Source organism: Malaclemys terrapin, chromosome 5, assembly GCF_027887155.1.
Source record: "Malaclemys terrapin pileata isolate rMalTer1 chromosome 5, rMalTer1.hap1, whole genome shotgun sequence".
NCBI lineage: Eukaryota > Metazoa > Chordata > Testudines > Emydidae > Malaclemys > Malaclemys terrapin.
This window is the reverse complement of record NC_071509.1, coordinates 6,030,158-6,056,772: the sequence shown is the minus strand read 5'-3', so window position 1 is coordinate 6,056,772 and position 26,615 is coordinate 6,030,158. Positions and strand designations below refer to the sequence as shown.

Genomic DNA, 26,615 nt, shown 5'->3' with positions numbered 1-26,615 from the left:
AGCCCATGGAACCCAATATTGCCACTGTGGTGGGAAGCGCATGGGTGGTGCCATCCAGGGGTTCACGCACCATGGGGCAGGACCCTCGGAGTAGGACGAGGTAACTTTTCTATGATCTCTCTTGATTGGGGTCTGTGGACGGAAGATCTGATAAGGTGAAAATTCTCCCTGCAGCCAAGATTCCTCATCACTGGAGGAAAGCTGTGCGGATCTTGCCTGAGTGTCTGGAGAGAAGTACGTGTTAAGTAGCGGTGACTGCAAGATACGTGACACCAGCAGATCCCTTGACTGTGTCAACTGTGGTGCCACAGTGCCTCTGTGAGGGGAGGGCTGCGCAAGAGGAATTTGTTGTGAGGAGGGATTCCTCCGCACGCGTTTGTTCTGTCACTGTCGGCTAGCTCAAAGGCTGATGGTGCCAGGAGAGTGAGAGGAGCCTGCAGGGGGTCAGACAGGCTAGTATGCATCGGCACCGCTTCCATTGCGGTGCCGAACAGTGCCATATGAGAGGCAAGCAACTGAAAGCCTGAAGCCTCGACACCGGAGGATAGCGCGACCACTGCAGCTGGAGGAGCCCAGCGCATCAAAGGTATTCAGCTTGGGGAGCACTGGAAGGGAAGCAGTACCCGGCGAAGTCTTGTCCCTGTGAATACCCTTTGCGGGTGAGAGAGACCGATTTTTTTTGAAGTTTTCTTTTGTCTCTTTGAAGCGGGGGAGCTGTGGTGTACAGCAGAGTCGGAGCCCAGGTCTGAGGCTGGTCCGAGAGATTTTTGCGGCAGTAGTTTTAACCGCAGCTCCCTGTCTTTGCGTGCCCTGGATTTCATCCTGCTGCAGTGGGCACATTTTGGGGGGATGTGGGACTCCCCCGAACATTTAATATATTTAGAATGGCCATCTGAAAGAGGGATGGCATCATTACAGTTAGAGCAGCGCTTAAAACCTGGAGAGCCTGGCATGTCGGAAGCAGCTGCGCTGACAGAAACAAAAAAGTGTTTTGGGTTTTTTTTGTTTTGTTTTAAAGAGAAGAGAAGGGGAAAGGAGCATCTAACTATTACTGGTAAGCTAAACTAAGAGGGAAAGGAGTTGAACAAAGGAGAAAAGAAATTCTCTAACCAGTCTGCTGAGCTCCGTCTCAGGCCAGGGATGGTAGAGAAGGAACTGAGGAGACCAGTTGGGCATGTGTACTATTAAAGCACACTCAGCGTGTGAGGCAGGCTCTGCACGTGCATGGCCGGTACGAGTACTGCTGTCAAAATCTCCAAGCGAAGGCGCAGAGACGCACCAACACCTGGAATGGAGAGCCCACAGGGACAACTCTCGAAGAAGAAAAGCTATTACCTCATTTACCTTTTGTCTCTCATATCCTGGGACCAACATGGTTACAACAACATACATGATATATAATTTATGCACATATACATAAATTAAAGTAGTTAATCCATCTTTCGTATTGGGGGATGTGAAAAATCACCTTAGTTTTGCAATCCTAGTGGTTTATGCCATCCCCAGCGCCAATCCATGGAATTAGTTTCTTTACATTATGAACGGATATCAATAGCATGTTAACAACAACAGCTAAACAATTCAGTCTGCAGTTATTCTGCGCAGCCACAGCAGAAAATAAAGATATACTGTATTTATTGCAATGAATCACCCTTCCTCTGAACCAAGGACACGTGCAGGTCTGAAATGTCCTGCTTTGCACCATCCATCTCTCTCTCTCATGTCTCCTGCTAACTATACTACTTCAATCTCAACTCCAGAAATGTTTATTAACATTGTTAAACATCAACAGATTTCTTTTGGCCCAAGATATTGAACATAACTAGCAACAGGACTGATCCTTGGGGCACTCCGCTTGATACCGACTGCCAACTAGACATCGAGCCGTTGATCACTATCCGTTGAGCCCGATGATCTAGCCAGCTTTCTATCCACCTTATAGTCCATTCATCCAGCCCATACTACTTTAGCTTGCTGGCAAGAATACTTTGGGAGACTGTATCATTCTATATCTGATCTCTCAAAGGAAACCAGCACAAAACCTTCAAAAGACAAGCCTGGGACGTTAAATTCATAACTTTGCTAGACACTAAAAATCATGGACTGAACTGAGACACTGGATTTATCGTTTATTACAACAATCTATAATCCACTAAACATCCACTCAACTCCCCCGCCCACCCATGATTGGAGAGGTGTTAACAAGCCACTTCACCTTGAATGATCCCTTGAAATATGTGTTAACTACTTATGCTAAACAATCTGTTCCATCTTGTATTTAGCTGTGACACTGGGTACATTTCCCAGACCTGAGGAAGAGCTCTGTGTAAACTCGAAAGCTTCTCTCGCTCACCAACAGAAGTTGGTCCAATGAAAGCTATTACCTCACCCACTTTGTCTCTATTATACGATGGATTATTCCCTGAATCTAGTGTTCTCTGAAGACTGATTTATAGGGTGAGGGTGTTAAGGAAGTGAGAAGCTGAGCCAGTTTTGATAAGAAAGTCTGGGACTTCAGTGATGTGACATCAATTGAAGGTCACAAGCAGCAATTTCTATTTTTTATTAAGTCACAATGTAAGAACTAAATATATGGATGTCTAGAACACTGATATAAAAGTGATAAATTGTCAGTCCGAGAGATACGTTTATTAAGAGAATTTATGGAGCACTTCTGTGGTATAAACATTTTTAAATCATGTCACAGTATATTATATATAATTGCAATTGCCTTGTTATACATCACTAGATGCCATGACCCAGAAAAACACCCTCTCTCCACTGAATATAATGTAGTAACATGTACCGTGTCACAATGAACTCAGACTAGCCTCTACAGCATATTGGTCCACTCCATAAAACCACCAGGCAATCTCTGCTAAAGAGAAAGATCACTAGTATTGGAATGGTAAGAGTGCTGCACAGAGTAAAAGAGAGGTGCATTAACATAGATGTGTCTAGGGAACTGTGCATGATGTATTGGAATAACAGAGACTTGGTGGGATAACTCACATGACTGGAGTATTGTCATGGATGGATATAAACTGTTCAGGAAGGACAGGCAGAGCAGAAAAGGTGGGGGAGTTGCATTGTATATAAGAGAGCAGTATGACTGCTCAAAGCTCCAGTATGAAACTACAGAAAAACCTGAGAGTCTCTGGATAAAGCTGAGAAGTGTGAGCAACAAGGGTGATGTCGTGGTCGGAGTCTGCTATAGACCACCAGACCAGGGGGATGAGGTGGACGAGGCTTTCTTCCGGCAACTAGCAGAAGTTGCTAGATCGCAGGCCCTGGTTCTCATGGGAGACTTCAATCACCCTGATATCTGCTGGGAGAGCAAGTTTTTGGAAAGTGTAGGGGACAATTTCCTGGTGCAAGTGCTGGAGGAACCAACTAGGGGCAGAGCGCTTCTTGACCTTCTGCTCACAAACAGGGAAGAATTCGTAGGGGAAGCAAAAGTGGATGGGAACCTGGGAGGCAGTGACCATGAGATGGTTGAGTTCAGGATCCTGACACAAGGAAGAAAGGCGAGCAGCAGAATACGGACCCTGGACTTCAGAAAAGCAGACTTTGACTCCCTCAGGGAACTGATGGGCAGGATCCTCTGGGAGAATAACGTAAGGGGGAAAGGAGACCAGGAGAGCTGGCTGTATTTTAAAGAATCCTTATTGAGGTTGCAGGAACAAACCATCCCGATGTGTAGAAAGAATAGTAAATATGGTAGGCGACCAGTTTGGCTTAACAGTGAAATCCTTGCTGATCTTAAACACAAAAAAGAAGCTTACAAGAAGTGGAAGATTAGATAAATGACCAGGGAGAGAGTATAAAAATATTGCTCAGGCATGCAGGAGTGAAATCAGGAAAACCAAATCACACTTGGAGTTGCAGCTAGCAAGAGATGTTAAGAGTAACAAGAAGGGTTTCTTCAGGTATGTTAGCAACAACAAGAAGGTCAAGGAAAGTGTGGGCCCCTTACTGAATGAGGGAGGCAACCTAGTGACAGAGGATGTGGAAAAAGCTAATGTACTCAATGCTTTTTTTTGCCTCTGTCTTCACAAACAAGGTCAGCTCCCAGACAGCTGTACTGGGCAGAACAGCATGGGGAGGAGGTGACCAGCCCTCTGTGGAGAAAGAAGTGGTTCAGGACTATTTCGAAAAACTGGACGAGCACAAATCCACGGGGCCAGATGCGCTGCATCCGAGGGTGCTAAAGGAGTTGGCGGATATGATTGCAGAGCCATTAGCCATTATCTTTGAAAACTCATGGCAATCGGGGGAGGTCCTGGATGACTGGAAAAAGGCTAATGTAGTGCCCATCTTTAAAAAAGGGAAGGAGGAGGATCCGGGGAACTACAGGCCAGTCAGCCTCACCTCAGTCCCTGGAAAAAATCATTGAGCAGGTTCTCAAGGAATCAATTCTGAAGCATTTAGAGGAGAGGAAAGTGATCAGGAACAGTCAGCATGGATTCACCAAGGGAAAGTCATGCCTGACTAACCTAATTGCCTTCTATGACGAGGTAACGGGCTCTGTGGATGAGGGGAAAGCAGTGGACGTGTTATTCCTTGACTTTAGCAAATATTTTGATATGGTCTCCCACAGTATTCTTGACAGCAAGTTAAAGAAGTATGGGCTGGAAGAATGGACTGTAAGGTGCATAGAAAGCTGGCTAGATCATCGGGCTCAACAGGTATTGATCAATGGCTCCATGTCTAGTTGGCAGCCGGTATCAAGCGGAGTGCCCCAAGGTTCGAACCTGGTGCTGGTTTTGTTCAATATCTTCATTAATGATGACTGCACCCTCAGAAAGTTTGCAAATGATACTAAACTGGTAGGAGTGGTAGATACGCTGGAGGGTAGCAATAGGATACAGAAGGACCTAGACAAATTAGAGGATTGGGCCAAAAGAAACCTGATGAGGTTCAACAAGGACAAGGGCAAAGTCCTGCACTTAGGATGGAAGAATCCCATGCACTGCTACAGACTAGGAACCGAATGGTTAGGCAGCAGTTCTGCAGAAAAGGACACAGGGGTTACAGTGGACAAGAAGCTGGATATGAGTCGACAGTGTGCCCTTACTGCCAAGAAGGCTAATGGCATTTTGGGCTGTATAAGTAGGGGCATTGCCAGCAGATCAAGGGACGTGATCATTCCCCTCTATTCGACATTGGTGAGGCCTCATCTGGAGTACTGTGTCCAGTTTTGGGCCCTACATTACAAGAAGGATGTGGAAAAATTGGAAAGAGTCCATCGGAGGACAACAAAAATGATTAGGGGGCTGGAGCACATGACTTATGAGGAGAGGCTGAGGGAACTGAGATTGTTTAGTCTGCAGAAGAGAAGAATGAGGGGGGATTTGATAGCTGCTTTCAACTACCTGAAGGGGGGTTCCAAAGAGGATGGCTCTAGACTGTTCTCAATGGTACCAGATGACAGAACAAGGAGTAATGGTCTCAAGTTGCAGTGGGGGAGGTTTAGGTTGGATATTAGGAAAACCTGTTTCACTAGGAGGGTGATGAAGCACTGGAATGGGTTACCTAGGGAGGTGGTGGAATCTCCTTCCTTAGAGGTTTTTAAGGTCAGGCTTGACAAAGCCCTGGCTGGGATGATTTAGTTGGGGAGTGGTCCTACTTTGAGCAGGGGGTTGGACTAGATGACCTCCTGAGGTCCCTTCCAACCCTAATCTTCTATGATTCTATCTTTTACTCTAGCTGCCTTTAAGTCACAACTTAACTGCATAAGGAATTCTGAGTATTAATCTTGAGTACATTAACATTAGCCAACCTGCCAGCTAAATGAATACTTAAGAATCTACTGTCCAGTCTCCAAAGGGTTAACAAGTCATTTTTTCAAAGTCCTCCCAAATCCTACAACCAAAGCTATAACAAGGACAGTGATTCCTTATTAAACTTGTCAAACATGCTTTGCAAATCCCACTGTGAATTCTGAAAGCTCTTGTGTTTATAATATACACCAGGGCTAAACACCAGAATTCAAAGATGTTATCATTGGAACACTTTCAGTATGCCCACCAGAATCGCTCTGTTCTGTCTTCAGGGATTGAGGCAAGGCCTTTCTAGTCATATTTATTTGGGACCATTTTTCCTCCCTTTTTAACAGACTTTCTTTTTCGTTTTTATGTATTGAGTGTGCACGTTGGGGTAGAAGGCAGAGCAGAGGTTGGTTTGTTGAAGTGTGGCTAAATTGGGTCACTGCAGCCTAGTTTAAATGTTATATATATTCTGTACAGCATCCACATACAGAGATGCATACTATAGAAAATATATAAATATAATAGAATCATATAAATGTAGGGCTAGGAAGGGACCTTGAGAAGTCATCTAGTCCATGCCCCCTGATGCTGAGGCAGGACCAAGTAAACCTAGATCATCTCTGACAGATATTTGTTTAACTCGTTCTTAAAAACCTTCAATGACAGGGGTTCCTCAACCTCCCTTGATAACCTATTCCAGTATTTAACTATCCTTATAAAGTTTTTCTTAATATCTGACCTAAATCTCTCTTGCTGCAAACTAAGCTGATTACATGGAGAACAACTGATCACCACATTCTTTACAACTGTCCTTAACATATTTGACGACTTAACAGGTCCCCTCTCAGTCTTCTCTAGACTAAACATGCTCTATTTTTTTGAAAATCCTTCCTCATATGTCAGGTTTTCTAAACCTTCTATCATTTTTGTTGCTCTCCTCTGAACTCTCGCCAATTTATCCACATCTTTCCTAAAATGTGGTGCCCAGAACTGGAACACTGCTCCAGTGCTGAGTAGAGCAAAACAATTAGCTTTTGTGTCTTACATACAAACTCCTGTTAATATACCCATCTTTTTTGCAACTGCATCACATTGTTGATTCATATTCAATTTGTGATCCACTATAACCCCCAGATCCTTGTCTGCAGTACTACGATCTAGTCAGTTATTCCTCATGTTGTAGCTGGACATCTGATTTTTCCTTTCTAAGTGGTAGTACTTTGCACTTGTCTTTACTGGATTTTATCTTGTTATTTTCAGACTAATTCTCCTATTTGCCAAGGTCATTTTGAATTCAAATCCTGTCCTCCAAAACACTTGGTGTCATCTGCAAATTTTATAAACATACTCTCCACTCCATTATCTAAGACATTAATGAAAATATTGAACAGTACTGGACCCAAGACAGACCCATGAAGGACCCCACTAGATAGAACGTTCCAGTTTGACCGTGAATCATTGATAATTACTCTGAAAAATAGTTTTTCGACCAGTTCTGCACTCACTTTATAGTGATTTCATGTAGAGTAAATGAATTTGACCCAAAGTAAGAGATCCTGAATATCCTAGTCTAACTTGTTTGCCTGGAATTCTCTTTTCCTTGGTGACCCATAGAAGGCCGGCTTGTGAGACAGAACACCTACCGTTTTGTAAAGCTGTGCTTTCAGCCGATAGGAAGTATATTCAGATTTTCTTTTTTCTTCCTCTCGCCTCTTCTGCACCTCAGGCAGCTGTTCATAGATTCTTAGTGTAAATACAAAGATAAAAAAAAGTTACTTGGGAATAAAGGACCTTGTTAGTGAAAAAAGCATCCTGCTTTTTATCTTCATGTTCTCTTAAAGGCTTCTGGCCAAATATAGCAGAGAAAGATTATCTTTTGGGGTTGCTGGTGTCATGGAGGCCAAACGTGGAAGACACGATCACAGCCAGCCATGGTACTGGAAGCTTCCACATCCCACAATGCCATTCATTGAAGTATCACCCCCTAAAAGAGTATTTTTGGGAGTAACGTCAATGATATGGCAGCACTCTCCAAAAAGTGCAACTTTCAGGATCACCAGCAGGGAATGGTACCACCAGTGGATGGGCATGTTGGATCCCAAATACCAAGTTTATCTGTAAATGGTAGATATTTGTGTGGTGAGAAAACACTTGAAATGGGTCAAATTTGGGAGAATCATCTGTGCTATCCAAAGCTCTAGGGCCAGATTTTGCCCTCTCCTCCTGTTGAGCCTCCTCCAGGCAGGACCCAGGAATAATGGGAAGCCTTGAACGCAGGAAGCATAAGGACAAGGACCTCTGCAAGGCCAGTGCTGCTGTTGCCAGTTCTCTACAGGGGTCAGGATCTTAGTTTCCCTTCTACACACTGGCTAGGCACAGAAGGCAACAGACACTGTACCCTCTTCCTAGGGTGGCACAGCTGTGCTCAGCCCACATTCCCCAAAGCTCTGAGTCTTGTGTCTGTTTTAAGACTGGAAACTGCTAATTTCATGAAAATGGCTGCCAAGTTCATGTAGGACTGCATGCCTCCAATAATAAAAACAACAATTGGAGCAGAGACCCTACCATATTCTAAATGGTCAGCCTTGTATAATACTTAAACAAGAGAAACTGTACCTTGCTTCTTTTCTCACACAGATTTGAGATTGAGTGAATACAGCAGAAACTTTCTACACACACAGTGTTGTACCTACAATATATTATTTTAAGAGATTTATTGCTTTGCTCTTTTATGCAACAGATTTAATCAGATCACGGCCTACAGTGCCAGAGGGAATTGGAAACAGATTTTCTTTTAAACACATTTATTCCTTCAACTGGTACTCATTTGAAATGGCTTCAGTGGATTCTGTTTTGAGGATGAGGGATACATAGATCAAATGTAGCTAAGAGTAAGAGGGTGCATCTCCCATGGAAGCCTCTGTGCTAATTTCAGCAAGGACATAAGATGGTCAGAAAACAGGGGCAAGTGGCAAAGTTGTGTAACTTGCACCAATTTGACATTTAGCAGGTCTGTAAAATACATCACAGGGTATGGAAGTGAGGGAGGTTAGCAGGAAAAGAAATGGCACAGTACTAGATAAAGCAGACTCTCCCTACTTTAAATTATCCTTCCACCACCCCCAACGGTCCCAGGGAATGAATTTGACCAATGCTGAACCTGATTCCTATGCAATATCTAAAGCTCAGACTAGGATAAACCACACACATTTGTAGAGAGTCCAGACTACCCACAAACATGTCAGTTAACATGTTTGAATTAGTAATCAGTTAACTTGAGTTAAACTCCAGAGCAGATATACCCTATGAAGCTGATTCTTGTGGGAGTAGGCATATGCAAATTAAAATAGGACACTTAAAGAAAGAACTCCATTATAAAAATAAGAACATGGCCACGACAGTATTAACAGTTCCTCTTTGCTACTACCGTCTCACAGACATACCTTCTCTTTTGTCCCTGTTTTCCTACTCTGTTTGTGGCTGCTCCCAGAAGCCCAACATTTCTAAAAACTTCACTAGCAGCATTACCTCTATAGAGAAGACAAAATGAGTAACATTTGGATTCTTAGTTTTACTTCTACTAAGACTTAAACTGAAGGAATTAGGCGGTACTTGGATCAATACACTGGTCTTTTACCTCTGAAGTCACAGGTATAGAATTACATCAGTTCATAAGTGAAAAGGTTACTGGCGATTTCATTCTCTGGGTGGATGCTTCATCCACTTCATCAGGAAGGGTGGCCTGAAGTGGTTAGTGCATTAGCCTACTACTTGGGGAGATCTGGGTTGGATTCTCTACTCTGACACAAACTTCCTGTGTGACCTTGGGCAAGTAACTTAGCTTCTCGGTGCCTCAGTTCATCATCTAGAAAATGGGGCTAATAGCACCAACCTACTTCACAGGGCTGTTGTGAGGATAAATACATTAAATATTGTGAAGCACTTTGAGTATTACTAATCAAAAGTGGTGTACAACAGAAAGGTACTATTATCATGGATGGGATTTTCAAAAGCTTTCAGTACAAGCCAAACCCTGTTTCCACTGAAGTCAAAGGTAAGACTTCCATATGATTTCAGTGGAAGTAGAACTAGGTTGATGCTGAGCACTTTTGAAAATCCCACCCCATAAAACCATGGCCCAATTTGGCTTGTAACAGCACAACTAGCTGTCTTTGCTGAGGAGAGGTCCAAAACCATAGAGGAGCGTGTTGCAGGTCAGAGCTGAGGTGCAACGGCTCAGCCGCATAAAGAGATTGCGGAGCACTTGCCAGCAACACTGCCTTACCTCTGGCCAATGTGCTCAGTTCCCCACTGCGCACGGAAACATGCACCCAGAGACAAAACTGCCACGTCTGCCATGTATTTTCAGGAAGAGAAAAGCATTCGCCTACTAAGACCCACTGCCTAGATTTTGTATTTATCTTATCATTCTATAATGACATATATTCCATCTGAGAGAGCTTTTCTGTGCAAAACAATCAGTTTAAGGCATATTTGTTAGAGTTATCACCATCCGTGATCCCTATTAGACATTAGCACATACTCTGTTTTGAAGTTTCTACCTCAGGCCATACAAGTTCTCCACTGGAAAGGGAATCAAAGCCTCTTCAGCCCTACAAATGATCTACTGGATGGGGGTGGGAAGGTCTAATAGGACTGCTTCAGACTATCATCCCCCTTACTCTCCAGGGCTCCTTCCAGGATGGCCGGAGGTGCCTCATTAACTAGAAAGTAATCTGCTGTTCAGGTATTAGGCCACTGGCTCACCCATTCATGGAGATATTTAACTTACGTAGGGAATACACAACTGTAGCTAAATTCAGCACCCTGTTCCACAGCTGATTTGTAATTCTAACAAAGCGTAAGGAGAAACAGAATATTCTCCTAGGGGAATAACCCACAAAAAATTGTGCTCATTAAGTGGGCAGATTTTAAAAGGCCAGTGACAGTGATAAATTACTTTCCAACTTCAACTGAGAGAAAAGTTATGAGTGCAGCATGAACAAGTAAATGGCAATAAAAATATCACAACTGGATCCAGGTTGGGTGAATCAGCAGAAATGTTCTGAATTCAGATATTTATGAACTCTGAGTTCATGAAGATGCTGCAGTTAATGGCACAGATCAAGTAGTGCTACTGACCTGTGATTACAGTTTTCCCAAAGTAACGGAGTATTTTAAGACTTTTGCATCTGCATTCCCAGGACAAGTGGCAACTTTCAAAGTTACTATGAACTTTCAATGTATGGCCTTTAAAACAATTTTTGAAATGCCAAACAGCACTGAAATCAAATTTATCATCTTGCTCAGTCTCTTCCAGCATTCATATTAAATCACAGGGTTTATTTTGTATATTACCTATTCTTTCTAGCATATATTTGCCCTATATATAGTCTTACACTCTAAAGTCCCACTTCAGTAAAGTAACTAGCCATATGTTTAAGTCCCATTGACTCCAATATCCCTGTGGCTGCTCTTTTGATTCTTTCAGTATCTTATGCTTCTGTGGCACTTTTCATGCCAAAAGACTTTAAATACTTTACATACTATCATGCAGATGTAATATTCCTCCCTTCTTTTCTCACCTCTTTCCTCCTCTATCATTTCAAGACCCAACTAAAAGATATCACATTTTTCATATCTATCTTTCACTTATTGTCCCTATCTCAAAGTTTATTTGTGTATTCTTAATTCATTATCTGAGTATTATGTACTTCCCCCCCCCAATGTCTACCCAATTTCATATCCTATATATAAATACTTGTCCCAAATTATCATGTAGTGGAATGTGCTGTTAGACATCTGCTATGTTCCACACCCGTAAAAGTTTTAGATCTCTGATTTACTTTTCACCATTTGTGGTGCTTGATTACTTTTTGCATTTCACTCAGTTTGTCCAACAGCTAGGCTATTCACTGACCAAAGGCTTATGTTCCTAGTCCGTTTCAGTTCTAGTGCTCACATACACAATTCTGCAATGTTTGACTTGCAAACACTGCAGTGAAATGTTCAGAGGTAGCTAAAAGAAATGAATTTCCCAAAATTAAAAAAAACCATGGAAACGTCCCAGTCATGCTCACCTTCTGACAGAAAACCTTCCATTTTGTACCTAAAGCACCTGATGTATCCCAAACGTCCCAAACCGTCACTTGCAAGAGTGATTTATCTATCCTCACCACCCCATTAAGGTCACCTGATTTACAGTCTATTTGAAACAAGTCTTTCTTAGCCTTACCGTTTTGATCTCTGAACCATTTCACTCTTTAGAATTGTCCTTCTCTTCTGTTTAACCAGGTAGTCTAAATGGAAAGGCAAAGTTTTGAGCCTGATAAAACTCTAAAGCTTACAAAAACAGTGAACAAGTTTGTTTAGATCAGAGAACTGTTCTACTATAATAATCTCTGTGACGTTGCAGTCTATATGATTTTATGAAAATATGTTAAATGAGTGAGACTATCATGTAACTGGAATATGCTTCATGCAAAAGGTCTCTTGTAAGGTATCATTACAAAGCTTATAATCTACTGAGTGTTGTCATCCAATTTGTATAAAATGTATCTTTCTTGTATCTGAAACTAGAAATATGAAATATAACTCGGAGGTCCTATTGTAATTATGCAAAGTGTGGTCCATTAATGGTGGCTTGGAATCTTGATGGCTCCCATTAACCAAGACAATTGGTTGTAAATGACTCTGCTTACTTGTAAGTCTTCCTGTATATGTGTGTACTGGCAAGTGGGTAATGAAGTCTTACAGTGACATGTGATCATGTCTCCTGAACTGAAATCCATCTTTAACCTGGTGCTTTTCCATTTAGAAGGAGGGGTGGGAACCCAGAGAGGCACAAAGGATTCCTGCCTTGTGCAAAACATATATAAGGGGGTGGAACAGAACAAAGGAGGCTGCAGTCATGAGAAATCCCCTAGCTACCACCCTAACTGGAACAAGGACTGTACTGGGGAAAGGTTTGGGCCCAGAGTAGAAAGGAGTCTAGTCTGTGAAATAAGCTTATTGGAATATCTCTCAGGGTGATGTTTCATCTATAATCAGTTTCTTGCTGTATTAGGCTTAGACTTGCGTGTTTTTGTTTTATTTTGCTTGGTAATTTAATTTGTTCTGTCTGTTACTACTTGGAACCACTTAAATCCTACTTTTAATATTTAATAAAATCACTTTTTGCTTATTAATTAACTCAGAGCAAGTATTAATACCTGGGGGAGCAAACAGCTGTGCATATCTCTCTATCAGTGTTATAGAGGGCGGGCAATTTATGAGTTTACCCTGTATAAGCTTTATACAGAGTAAAACGGATTTATTCGGGGTTTGGACCCCATTGGGAACTGGGTATCTGGGTGCTGGAGACAGGAGCACGTTTTAATCTGTTTTCAGTTAAGCCTGCAGCTTTTGGGGGACATGGTTCAGACCTGGGTCTGTGTTTGCAGCAGGCTAGTGTGTCTGCTCAACAAGACAGGGTACTGAAATCCCAAGCTGCCAGGGAAAATGGGCTCAGAGGTAGTCTCAGCACATCAGGTGGCAATCCCAAGGGGGTTTCTGTGACCCAACCCATCACAATGTCATTATTCATATGTACAATTTATATAAAATGGATAACTATCCTATTATAAGAATCTCATGATGCATATATGAAATGAATAATAATGTTAAAGAATCTAATCAGAAATATGTACACTTAGAATAATGTTCTTTAGGCAAACAGTGTAAATTCAGTATTTCCTATAGAGCATGAAAAGTCATAAACATGAGGCACCTCTGTTATAGAGCAGGTAATTAGCATTCTTATAACCCTTCTTCTCAGGGGGATTGAACAGCTCCTCTCGCTCGCTCTGCAACACACTCTGTAGCTTCCTTTCTTCCATGATGAGCTTCAGGCGCTTCACACGCTCCCCAGAGCGGGAGATGAAATCAGGGCGGTGCAATGCAAGAGCCTCCTAAGAGCGTAAAAAAAACCTCAAAGTATAAAGTAGTTTCAAAACATTCCTCCAAGCTGGGAGGGGATGATCAAAATATCTAACCCCATGAGTGAACCACGGCAAACATTCCTTTCAAAGAGTCATCCTCACATGGCACAGAATGTTGCATCCATTATGTTGAGCAATTCTCTGGGGGTCTTGTTAACAAGTATTTTGGTGTTAAACAACGTGAAAGTTAACTGACTGAGGAAAAGAGTAGCTGAAATAATTTGCAAAAAGGATGTAAACTTCAGTTTAAACAAGCAGGTCAAAGATCAGGCAGCCACACACACAGGACAAGATACTGGTAACCACAGAATTAGACACCTCCATCAAAATAAAATTGAAGTCCATTATAGCTATCTTTTTAAATAGTATATGTTCATTAGTGTCCACATTATGTTGGCTTCTAAGGAAAGCTTTAAAATGGGGTCTCGGCATTTCATATCCATTTTAACCCCAAGGTTTAGTGGTAATAAGAAGCTTTCAATATGCAAAGCCAATGAGTACTATGACTTGGCTGCATCTGAGACACCTTCCTTGAACTTCTTCCTGATGTGTGCTTGTGCTGACACAACTGCCTTCACTCTGCTCTACTCCTATATCTCCAGGCAGCAGGCGATTATGCCCTTGCTGAAGTAGGCCCTCTGGGTGTGAAACTCACTGCCCCTTAACGTCAACTTCTGTTCAACCCTCCTCACTTTTGATCATCACCATAAAACTGTATTTTCACACTTGACCTTGAGTGTCTATATAGTTTGCTGCGTGGGTACATGAAATCCCCATTTTAGTTTCCACTTCATAGGTAAGTTTCCTGTTTTTATTGTATTCACTGTTTAAAATGTATCACACTCTTTAATCTTTATTACTACGCATCCATGGATACTTCTGCAGGGCAGCAATTAAAAAAATTTGACTTGCTACTGCTGCTGCTACATTCCTGCTGAAGCCCTGAAACATGAGATTTGATTATCCTGATTATCTTAGCTTGTACAGCCATAGGTGTTATAAAAAGTATAAAATTATCCAATCCTTTTTTTAAAAACAGCAATAGTGTTGTACTTGTTGACTACCTACAGCAGTGAAAGCAAAGTGGTGAAAATCAGGGCCACAAGTTTTGTTTCTATGAGCACTTAAACATGGCTTCATTTTCTCCATCTTTTCCCCTCTCTCCTCCAAACTTAAAGCAAAACAAGAACCTCTACAGTGGAGTGTTCTTACCTGCAGCGTCATTTTCACAAATGGTCTTGGGGGCTTGTTCTCAACATCTCTTACTGGGACTACTACTGGTTGAATCTTGATGCTGCCTTGCTGCTCTTTCCAGTTCCTTTCTCGGAGTGGCTCTCTCCACGGCATTGTGTTGGCAAGTGGCTCAAACCAGGATGGACCTGGACCAGAAAAGGAGTTAGATTTGTTCTCCTTCCTAGAGTCGGACTTTAAATCCTCAGCAGGAACAAACCAGGAAACTCCTATTGAAAATATTTTTTAGAGCCAAAAAAGAAAAATTAGAGAAAAATTTATTGTAAAGAATATATAATTTCTCATTTTCAATCTCCCTTTGAGCCTCTCTGTATGCACAGTGTCACTAAACACAATTAGAGGCCTGATCCTACTGTCATTGCTCATCAATAGTTCCACTGACTTCAATGGGACTATTCATGTAAACTCCAGGGCTGTTTCAAACAACTGCATTTGCCAAACACTAGAGAAAGACCTTGAGTCTCTATCAACGAACATGGATAAAATACTCTTTGAAATGGCTCACCTAAGAAATTTCTCTTTACTTATACACTCATTTAATAATTATTTCACATTTCTAAAGCACCTGTGAACCCAAAGAGTCCTATGGTTCTTTAAAGATGTTTCTGAGGGCACACGCTTTTCATCTTCCAAAGCCATTAGGTTCATGCGAGTGCTAGGCCCTCCTGAGTTTATAGCCTTCTGGAATTTAAATACAACTAGAAGATACCCTTTAGAAGTTTTCAAGTGAAGCAGACACAAGACTGTGATGAGTAGCATTATCTGTTCCTAACCAAAAAGATGATGAAAAATTGTATCAAGGGATGGAAAACAACATATTTTAGAACATTTCAACAGCTATGCAGCTGAGTGTTGATGGGAAATTCAAATTAGAAGGCCGGACCCTGTCCTTCCCCAAGATACAACCACAGCTGAAGAGGGAGACAAGAACACTTCCTTCCAACATTATGACCTTCTCTTCATTTGAAAACTCACTTATTCCATGAAGCCCTCAATAAATGAATCAGTAAAGATATGAAATACTGAATATTATCATTTTAATATATGCAACTTCACAGAAATGCTAAGATGTTCAGATGCCTAAACAAAGTATCCATGTGAGCGTATACTTGATTTGTCTTTTCTTGCCACATTCACTCCCTATATTTGTCACCATCATTTGATATATCATGTCCGAAATTTAGATTGTGAGCTCTAACACTTTGGGGCACTAAAAATAATCAACTATAAACACTTGATAAATGTTAGTGATTCCATTGCCTTTTAAAAAAATATATAGTTGTGCCATTGTTAGAGACTGTTCTTACAGGGCCAGCTAGAGATCTCATGATAGTATACATTGTGTACTGGTAATATATGCTGGCTGATGTGAAATGTGAGCACTTTCCCATTCACAAAGATGCAATACTTGGGACTGACCTTGTGATAGCTGCGGCCTGTTGCTTCCTGTCTTTTTGTCCACGAGAAAATTGTCTGGCTGTCCCTCCTGTTTCCCCTTGCCTGCTGGGTTTTGAAAATCTGAAAACACACCATCCAACTGCCCAAGATCACCATTGGCACAACTTGAGGGTTTCTGTGGCCTCGCTTGGCTAGATCTTGGGGTGGGGAAAGTCATACCAACATCCCGAGTGTTTTTCTTAGTTGCACTGTTCACAATCTCCAAATCTCCTGTAGTCAAAAGAAAGAAAAAGGAACACATTATTCTGGAGCAACAGTGACATGATACGCTACGATGTTGGAAAGCCCTCTCTGGTCCTTCAAACTAAGTAAGTGGCACTAGTGCCATGCCCCCGTGTACTATAACCATGTCAGATCTCATAAGCTAAGCTGGGTTGAACCAGACCAGAAGATTGATGGAAGACTGCCGAGGAACATCTACAAGCTGCAGAATGTGGTGTTAGTGATTCAGAAGGTGGTACTTGTGCAGGTTTTGTCAGAGTTTTTTTGCCATTTTACTGTAATCTTAAATATGGGGCTGGAGGACTCTAAGGGTTGGCAAAAACAGACTCACGCCTTTTAAGTTATCACTCCAAATCCAGCTCAAGTTCAGTGACCAAGGGTTGTTATTATGTGATGATCCACGTGAAGTTCGTTTTGTGGCATCAGTCTGGCTCCCAGGGCAAAAGGTGTCTACATCACAACACCATTAATACAACTGGAACTAACTGGCTCCCTTGTTGGCAGTTACAGCAAAGGTCAAGCACTGAATGGGATGAGGGAGTGAACTACCATCTCTCTGCTAGAGGAAGATTCCTGTATCCAGGTTGAGGCACAAAGGTAAGTCAGCGTATGCTTGTGCTGCTTACGTTTTACTGGATAAACAGAATCCTTAGTTCAGGGTGGTCAGTCCAGCACTTTCCACATATGCTAAATTTTATTTGTAAAGATTTTTAAATAGTTGGGATGCAAGGGAGAACTAAGAATGTGTAAAACTGAAGGTGTTAACCAAGGCTTAAGAAACTGTAAGCAACCTTGGAAAAATGTCATGAACATTTACCAGCCCAGGTGCAAAGTTTACTCACAAAATAATGAGAATGAAAAACAGGTATTTTGTTTGCCCATCAAAAACAGTCACTCATCCCTTAAAATACGATTTTGCAAGCCAGCTTTCAAGGAATGATGTAATTGAAAATTGCCACTGGGGGTTGTGGGGGACGCCTGAACACAGGAATTATACCAATCAATGGATAAATCATATCTTAAGCAGAGGACAAGAGATGTTCAAAGGGACAACACTGCAAACAGGGATATAGGGGGCTGTTGGCATGCTGACTAGACTGATAAAATAGCGAGTGCTTAGAAAGACATTCAGTGACTTACATACAGACAAAGGATCTCAGGAACTTTAGAACTCTTGCAAGAGAAAAATAACATGGAAGCTAGAGCTAAGTCACTTATTTGATACTGAGACGGATTAAAGGTCTGGGTTAGCAGAACTCAGATGAGCAACGACATTGGCCAGTAGCACAGTGGGAGTCACCACAATACTTTATTGTGAAAGGATCTAAGCAGTGCAATTTGTGGGCAGTGAATGCCCAGTGTACATACCTGTCTCCAAAGACATGGATTAGACTCTGAAGCAGCCCTCTACAATGGTTTTGAAGAGATGAAAGCCAGAAGTGAATAAGCAGAGAAGAAACTCACCTGCTTGGATGCCCTTGTTTAACATCCGCGTGTGTCGCTTGTTACTGAGGGCAGAACTTGGTCCCCAGGAACTGTTGATTGTAGCAACAGAATCTGATGAAATAACAGAGTCTGCCATCTAGAAAAAACATAACAGGTTCTTGGGGATTGCTATTTGACTCAAGTCAGCATGGGGGCAGGGGTGAGGGGTCAAGCTGCAAGGGAACAATAGTCACAAGCTCAGTTCTTAAAATGATTCAATTAACAATCAAGCACAGGCCTACAAACACCTTTCCACAACATTCTACACAATTCAGCCAACCTTGGCTCCCTTTTGTTTAGAAGAACGGACGTACATTGCTGGCATCCAACCTGGTTAACTAGGAGCTTCACTCTGCCAATTTTTCCGGTGAGAAAATGGCAATGCTGTAACAGGTCTGCCACCAGTAACTAACGCAATCAGCCACGAAATCCTAATGCACATCCATTCAAACATTTATATTATATGCTTTCTTAAAATAAAAACTGTTTTAGAAATGACATTTTTTAAATCTTTAACTTCATGCACTAGCACAGTGGCTCTCAACATTTCCAGACTACTGTACCTCTTTCAGGACTCTGATTTGTCTTGCGAACCCCAAAGTTTCATCTCACTTAAAAACTACTTGCTTACAAAAACAGACATAAAAATACAAAGAAGTGTCACAGCCACACTAGTACTGAAAAATTGCTGACTTTCTCATTTTTATTTTTTACAATTTTACAATTATACAAAAATCAATTGGAATATAAATATTGTACTAACATTTCAGGGGGGTGCGGAGGCCAGTGGTGAGGCGAGCAGCGGATGGGCAAGGAGGTAAGCGGTGAGGCGAGTGGCAGGGGCCTGGCAGGGGAGTAAGGAGGCGAGCAGCAAGCCAGCAGCAGGGTGAGGTGGCGGGCGGGGAGGTCTGGCTGCGAGTTGGGGAAGGAGAGGTGAGCGGTGAGCCACCAGTGAGCAGGGGTTCACACGGCGGGCAGGAGGGTGTCTGTGGCAGGTGGGGGAGTGAGAGGAGGCGAGCAGCGGGCGAGGGACTGAGGAGGGACACAGGAGGCAAGCGGGGGCGGATGGGCAGTAGGTGGAGCCCCCCTTTGGGGAGGCTAGCCCCCAACTCTAACTGTTCCGCCTGCATCCCCCCACTCCCTGGCAACCAGAGCACCGAGACCCCCTGCAGCTGAGGTCACAAGCCCCCCGCCAGGAGAAGCCCCAAGCACCCCTACCCTCTCGGCCAGAGGAGCCCCGGGCTGGCCGAAGCCCCAAGACTCGCCCCCAACACACACACCCCTGCCCAGAGGAGCTCCTGGCTGGCAAAAGCCAAGAACCCCCTCACTCCCTTCCCCAGCCAGAGGAGCTCTGGGCTCACTGAAACCCCGAGTCTCCCCTGCCCCCCCCCCCCCCACACACACACCCAGAGGAGCCCCAGGCCAGCCGCAGCCATGCCTCCCCTCCCCTCCCCAGAGCGAAGCCACCCAGATATGTTTTTCATTATTATTTCGACTTCTATTATGTCAAATCATTTTTAAATTTACTTCAGATTTGTTGTACAGACAACCACTTTTACCAAAAAAGCAAAAGAAACAATAATAAAAAAGACAAGAACGTTCAAAGCCCCTTATTTGTATTTCTATTGTGTTAGGTCCAGTAAATAATAGAGATAACGGCATTATTTTTATTATTGAGTCTGCAAAAACAAAACAAAACACCCAAACCTTACATAAATACATTACAATGATTTGGAAGTATGTATGTGCATATTACTTTAGTAACTTCAAGAAAATAAATAATTTTAGGGAAAAGTGTCAGTGTGGCCACCAGCAAGAGTTGGTGGCTGCACTCTGAGGCCACCAAAAATTTTGTTGTGAGAACCCTGCTCTAAAGTGAGCCACACATTCCCACCCTCTGGACCAAGGGTACCTGAACGTTGCAGGGCCTGTTAGGGGAAGGGACTATCCTGGAATGCTGATGTGTTCTCTTACTGCTCAGTAATGATTTCTGGTTCTATTGTACCAGAGAGAAAGCAAAGGACTTTCAAAAAGGCATCAGTAAAGGTTCCCCCACTTTTCTGTACCCCCCAAAATCAGTGTTCTTTACTGAGGTGAAACCTGTCCAGAAAATAGTAATTTATAAGAAACAAGGCGCTAAGTGCCAAGGGTGGGAGGTTGCACAGGCACTAGTATCTTTTAGTTCAATATAAAAATAGAACTAGCTGCACTCAGAGATCTAATATTGAATGAGATGGCTTTGTAAGTTTGTATAATGATCTTATTGCCCTTTAAAATGTAGGGTCTTTTGTCTGTGAATATAATGCATCTAGTTACGCAAGCTTTGTATTCTGATTACGTAAATAGGGATATGTTGGTGCTTAAATAGCATTGCAGTTATTGACAATGCTTCTATAGCCGTCAATTTTGACAATGTGGCGTCAAACAGCTGTTACAACGAAGTTAGTTGTGCTTCATTTTTAATTAGGAAACAGATTTTTCACACCTATCACAGTAATCAGTATTCTATTAATAACTCATAATACTAAATATGATGGGAACGACAGGAGCTATAATTTATTGCTCATGAACTATTGTACCTTCATTGTCACCAAATCGACACAATGCATAATTTCAATCGCCACATTTAAAGGGCCTGGTTTTTATTCTCACACATACAGGAATGTGTCACTTCGCATCTTGTAAAATCAATTACTGCTCTGGCAGATTTTACAAGACAGATGTGGCAGATACACACCTGCATTATCAGAGAACAGAATCAAAATGCAGATATACGTTCTGGGGAAACAGAATCCTTATTCTATATGCAGAACAACATGATTTCCCTCCCATCGAAACAAGCATCTCAGCATTCAAGAAGGATTAGATATATGCAGTCATTCAGCAATGAATATATACATGCTTATTTCCATTCAGACCAACTTCAACACAAACCTTGGTTTTGCAGTTGGTGCCAGATATAGCTTTGAGGGGTGCCTTAGGAATGAGATAAATTATATTAGATAGCAAATACCCTGAGGAAGGGTCCAGAGTTTGTATACTGTTGAGCATAAAATTGGCATTGAAATGATTAATAAATAAAAAAAATTATCCAAAACAGCGTTCTGTGGAAGAAGAGTTGACAATATTACTCAGATAAAGCACAGATATAATAAAAACTGATTATAAAAAGGGTGCCACTTTCTTATACAACATATATATTCTATAATAATTTAAATATTGTGCAGTACTGTGTCTTGGAGTAGTGGTTTCTATAAGCAAAAAGGAAAGTTACTTACCTGTACAGTAACTGGAGTTCTTAAAGATCTGTTGTTCATATGTACATTCTACTAATGATGTGCACACATCCCATCCACTTGAGTTCTAAATCTTTGGCCAGAAGCGTCCATGTGGACATGATTGTGCTCGGAACACCCTTGCGCCCTTAGTCCAGGGCATAAGAGGATAGAGCACTCCAATTGCCTCTCAGTTTCCTTTCCACTGCAGAATCCTGGTTGGTAAAGGACTCTGAGGTGAGGGGATGGAGAGCAGGTTGAGGAATGTCTATATGTACAACAAATGCTCAAAGAACTCCAGTTACTGTACAGCTAAGTAGCTTTCCTTTCTCCTTCAAGCAAACATACATATACATACGTCACTAATGGTGACTCCCAAGCAGTGGACAACTGTAATGGAAGGAGCTTAGTCTTAAGAGCATAAAAATTGTAAGACAGCCTTGCCAAATGCAGCACCTGACTAAGCTGCTTAAGTGATAGCATGATGTCTAATAAAGGTGTGACTAGAACCCCAGGTGGCTGCTTTACATAATGTCCAAAATAGACACATTTTTTCAATGATGCTGTTCAGGCTGCCTAAGCTCTGGTGAAGCAAGTTCTGAGTAGTAATAACAGGGTTCATGTTGGTCACCTCCTAAGTTCTCACACAATGAGAAATCCATCTTGGTAGTCTCTGAGATGAGATGGTTTTGATTTTCACCTTCTCTACAATGGAGCCAAAGAGTCTGGGCAAAGATCTAAAGATTTTCATTCTTTGCAGATAAAATGCCAAGGCATGCCTGACATCTAGAGTGTGCAGCAGCACAACCTCCACTTTAGAAGCGTGAGGCTTAGGAAGAAATATATGTTGGTGAATTTGCTGGTTCAGATGAAACTCTGATCATCTTCAGCAGGAGCTTAGGATGTGTCCTCAGATGTACGTTGTCTGGATAAGAGACAGTATAAAGAGTGTCAGCCACTAATGCTTGGATTTCGCCTATTCTCCTTACAGAGGTAAATGACTAAGAAGAATGGTGTTTTAACTGATAAGTGTAACAAGGAATACACCACTATCAGCTTAAAACCTGGGCCCATCACAGCTCAGAGAACTAAATTAAGGTCCCACAGTGGAATTGGTTCTTTAACAAGTGGAAACACCTTAGGACCTTTCAAAATCTGATCACAGTTGGATGAGATAACATTGTGTGTCTACCCACTGGAGGATGATGAGCAAAAATAGCCACCAGGTGAATTCTGATTGAGCTATTCAAGCGGTCTTAAGATTTCTGGCACAGAGGTTGCTTGTGGATACAGGGGCTTCTGGAGACACCAACAAGAAAACCTTGTCCATTTTGTCAGGTAGGTCTGTCTCACTGAATCTCTTCTACGGTTCACGAAGATACTTCAGAAAGGTGAAGATCATGACTTCTGTACCTTTGACATTCATCCAGCAGCCAAGCCATGAGATGAAAGGACTTTTGTTTTAATTTAGTGGGAAATAATGGAGACAAAGTCAATGGTGTTAACACGACCCTGTTACTGTACAACAGTAAGCAGTGTTAAGCAAGGTTTGGGGTTTGGTATGCAGAGACCTCAGCCTGCTTTGTACCATGGCAAAAATACAATTGAAAATTATTTTTAACCTTTGATTAAAAGATACAGAAAAAAGAGGAAAAAAGCCTTAAAGCATTTGAAATATAAAGTATTAAGAAAAGTTTTCATTCTAACACTATACATTGTTCCCTTTCCTTTAATGAGTCTTTAGAAGGGGGGAGGAGGGAGACTTTTTTTTTTTTTAAACACGTTTAGATGGTATCAAAAATGGTAATAACTGTCTGTTTGGGTGAAAAAAGAGAAAAAGTCAGCTGAGATGGGTTGGAGCTGTTGTAATTACTGTTGTTGAAGTCTGATTCTGTTTCCTAAAAGACAATGCAAGACAAACACACACAAGAGGGGGGAGAAAAAAAAACAGCAAAGATAGAAAATGCAGCTTTGTCTCTGGTATTTATTTTAACTTGTGACCTCACAGCACATGGTCTTCTCCATCACTCTGAGACCTGGCAAACTTACTAGCATTGGACTGATTAAGGCATTGTTTTTAGCTGCCTCTCTGGTCACAGGCTTACAAAAGTGTTGCAAAATACACAGTCTTGGCCAACTAATCCAGAAAGGAGACAGAAGGGAAAAAGATAGGGATAAGAGAGAGAATAAGGTGGGGAAGAAAAAGGACACATGGTGGGGGAGGAGTCTCACATCCCAGGGGGTGCTCAGGATTCAGCCAGAGTCAGTGGAGGTGGCAATGTCATCTGTAGTCATCTCTCTGGCAGGGTCTGGTCAGGACATCTCACAGAATCACGACAACGAAAGCCAAATGGAGTCATGATGGATCCAGGGATCCCAGGAAACTGTGGGGGTGGCAGCCATAATGGCGAAGCTTGTTCCTTCCCCTTCTTTCTGTCTGCAATTGGAAGTGTTGTGTCTGCTTCTAGCCAACTTTTGTCCCGAAGTCTTTTCTTTTAAGGACCCTATAGGGGAGTGATGGTTGGAATAGGCCACCTCCCTCCTTATTTTGTCCACCAATTAGGGCTAATTTTCAACAGATAAATTTTGGTCCATTGATTTCCAGTCTCGCATTCCTCTTGTTTACCAAGCATGAGCTTAACAGTCCTTGAGTTATATCAACAGACCTTTTTCTTTTGACTCATTCAGTCTATCTCCCTTTTATACATTTTCCTATCAACATTTGTTGTTACAGGTTATTGTGACATTTTATGAACTTTCACTCACTTTTCACAATTGAACTTACAATCAGGATAAATTGTAGACCCAATTATCAAACAGGACTTCAGATCTGGATTGAGGATCTTCCCTTTATTGTAGCACAGAAAGATCTGTCAGAGCTGTCAACATCGGAGAGTTGACAATAGGAATGGTTCTGAGATATCCCCCATCAATGGTGCCTGCACATTCAGTACCAACATTGCCAGTGCTGGAAGCTGCAGTGCCATAGTCTGTAGCACCAGAGTATGTGGTGCCGGATCAGTCTTAGGCGGTGCCAATGCTGAAGAGTGGGAAGTTGAAAGAACGAAGCTCCGCTATATAGGAGCTTTTGGCAGTGCTGTTTGTGAAACCTCTTCAGAAAAGCCTCTTCTCGGTGCTGATGCACTGGCACCATGATGAGATTGAACTTTGCTGGGAGACACACAGACAGAGTGATCAGGAGGGGATACTTTTTTCTTCTTTTAGGAGATCTTAGGAGGAGATATGCCTCTAGAATCTGTGCCCCGTCTCTTTTCTGACAATGATTTTGTATCAAATTAGATTGATCTTGGTGCTAAAACCGATGAAGCCTATCGGGCCAGAGATCCAACACTCACATTCTTCAGTGATGAGAGATCATGCACAGGTGGGTCATATAACCCAATGCCCAATAACAACTTAATGGGCTTGCTCATAAGGTAGATCTGCAGCTACACTTCCCTATTCTTTGCAACTACTACTTGTGAAGCACTTGCAAATGGCACAATTTCCAAGACTGTGTAATTTCCCCCAAGCAAAATAAACATTTGAAGTGCCTAACGTTAAAGGGCACAGTACCCTCACAGGAGGGGCAGAATCCAGGAGATTTGGTTGAGGCCAATCTCATAGCAGAAAAACTTTAGGTCTGGTAAAACAAAGCTAATAAAATCAACAAAATGCCAACAAGGCAATTACTATCTCTAACTACGCTATACACAAGTTTGAAAAAGGTACTAGCAGTTCATTAACCGCTGACAGCAAGCTTCTCCGTCTTGAAGCCAGGAGGCAGTGAGAGGAACTGAATGGCAATTGGTGTGCTCAACTCTTTGTACCCTGATTTGAGGGCATAAAAGACACAGAGTTTATGCACAGCCTACGAACAGTGCTGTCCAAAAGACTCCAAACTCAAGTGCACAGGTCGCGTGCCCACCATTAGTGGAATGCACATACGGACAATCACTTGTAGGAGAATGATGGTTATAGTCTACTGCCTGTCTGCCTTTGAATCCTGCATATCTTAATTACAACAAACAACAGTTAGCTACTGTTGGCACTAAACAGCCAATAAAGCTATAGAAAGGCAAGCTGGATTTCTAGTCTACCTAAAGATTCAAAGAAACTCTGCCTTAGGTTTTGGTTATCATCATGTTCCTGTTACGCCTCTGGCGTTTAGGGAAGTGACAAAGCTCCTCCACTCCTGTCTGTTTCTGGCAAGTCTTTCAATGGTTCCCCAGCTGTGCCCCAGGTTTTTCAACTCGGCTTCCACAGCTCTTCACCATGTTGTTTTTGGGCGGCCTCTTTTTCGCTTGCCTTCAGGTGTCCATCTTGTTGCTACTCTGGTGATGGAATCAGTTTCCATCCGAAGCACATGACCGATCCATCTCCAACACCACCTGGCAATGATGGTGCTCAGATCCTTTTGGCTGCACTGTCAATAGATCTTGGTTTGAGATTGTTCTGGGCCAAAAGATAGAGGGTTTTTCTGAGGCAGGTTGTATGGAATGAATACCATTTGGACATGTCATACTTTCTCATTCCCCAGCATTCTGCACTATAAATTAATGTTGAAAGTACGATAAATACCAAATATTATAAAATAGTCTAATTTTTTTTGTAATTCTGTACATAGCTGAACCAACTTTCTCTTAACCTCATTTGAGGTTGATTCTTATCCCTATTTTATACATAGGGACACTCCATCAAAGAGATCAAGTTACTTTCCCAAAACCACAGTATCAGAGTTCGAATTAGAACTCAAGAGTTCCTAGCCCCTAGTCCCATGTTCATTCCACTAAACCTATCTCTCTGGTGATGTTTAATGACCAAAAAGAACAGAAAGCCTGGGTGGAGTTTGCTGAGCTGCTAGTTGAGAGGGGCAAAGGAGGGAATCAGTTCCTGACCTGTAAACCAAGCACATTTGATCTAAAAGTTATTGAGTGTCAGAAAATATGGGATCTGAATGTCACTTTTAGAAAGTCACTTTTCTGACTATCACTGCAACTTCAGGATTATTTGGGGTAAAAAAATTTTTTTTTTTTTTTTTTTTTTTTTTAAATAAGCTAGAGCCTTGAAAGGCTCACTTCCTCCCAGACAATACCCAATAACCTGCTAGAGACACATTAAAGACTTTTGATTTATTAACTGCTTTCATCAAAAGTCGACAGTATATCCTAATA

At 42.0% G+C, this 26,615-nt stretch overlaps 1 protein-coding gene across 1 annotated transcript in view; it reads right to left on the bottom strand.

Annotated features, from left to right (window-relative positions):
* Window positions 1-26,615, bottom strand: part of ALMS1 (ALMS1 centrosome and basal body associated protein) — a 132,436-nt gene that overhangs the window by 7,693 nt on the left and 98,128 nt on the right. The window contains exons 14-19 of the mRNA XM_054029647.1: window positions 18,146-18,263; window positions 16,421-16,669; window positions 14,963-15,210; window positions 13,540-13,720; window positions 12,007-12,070; window positions 7,415-7,514 (exon numbers count right to left, since the gene is read on the bottom strand). Coding sequence (XP_053885622.1) covers window positions 7,415-7,514; window positions 12,007-12,070; window positions 13,540-13,720; window positions 14,963-15,210; window positions 16,421-16,669; window positions 18,146-18,263 — 960 coding nt within the window. The remainder of the gene's footprint in view (window positions 1-7,414; window positions 7,515-12,006; window positions 12,071-13,539; window positions 13,721-14,962; window positions 15,211-16,420; window positions 16,670-18,145; window positions 18,264-26,615) is intronic.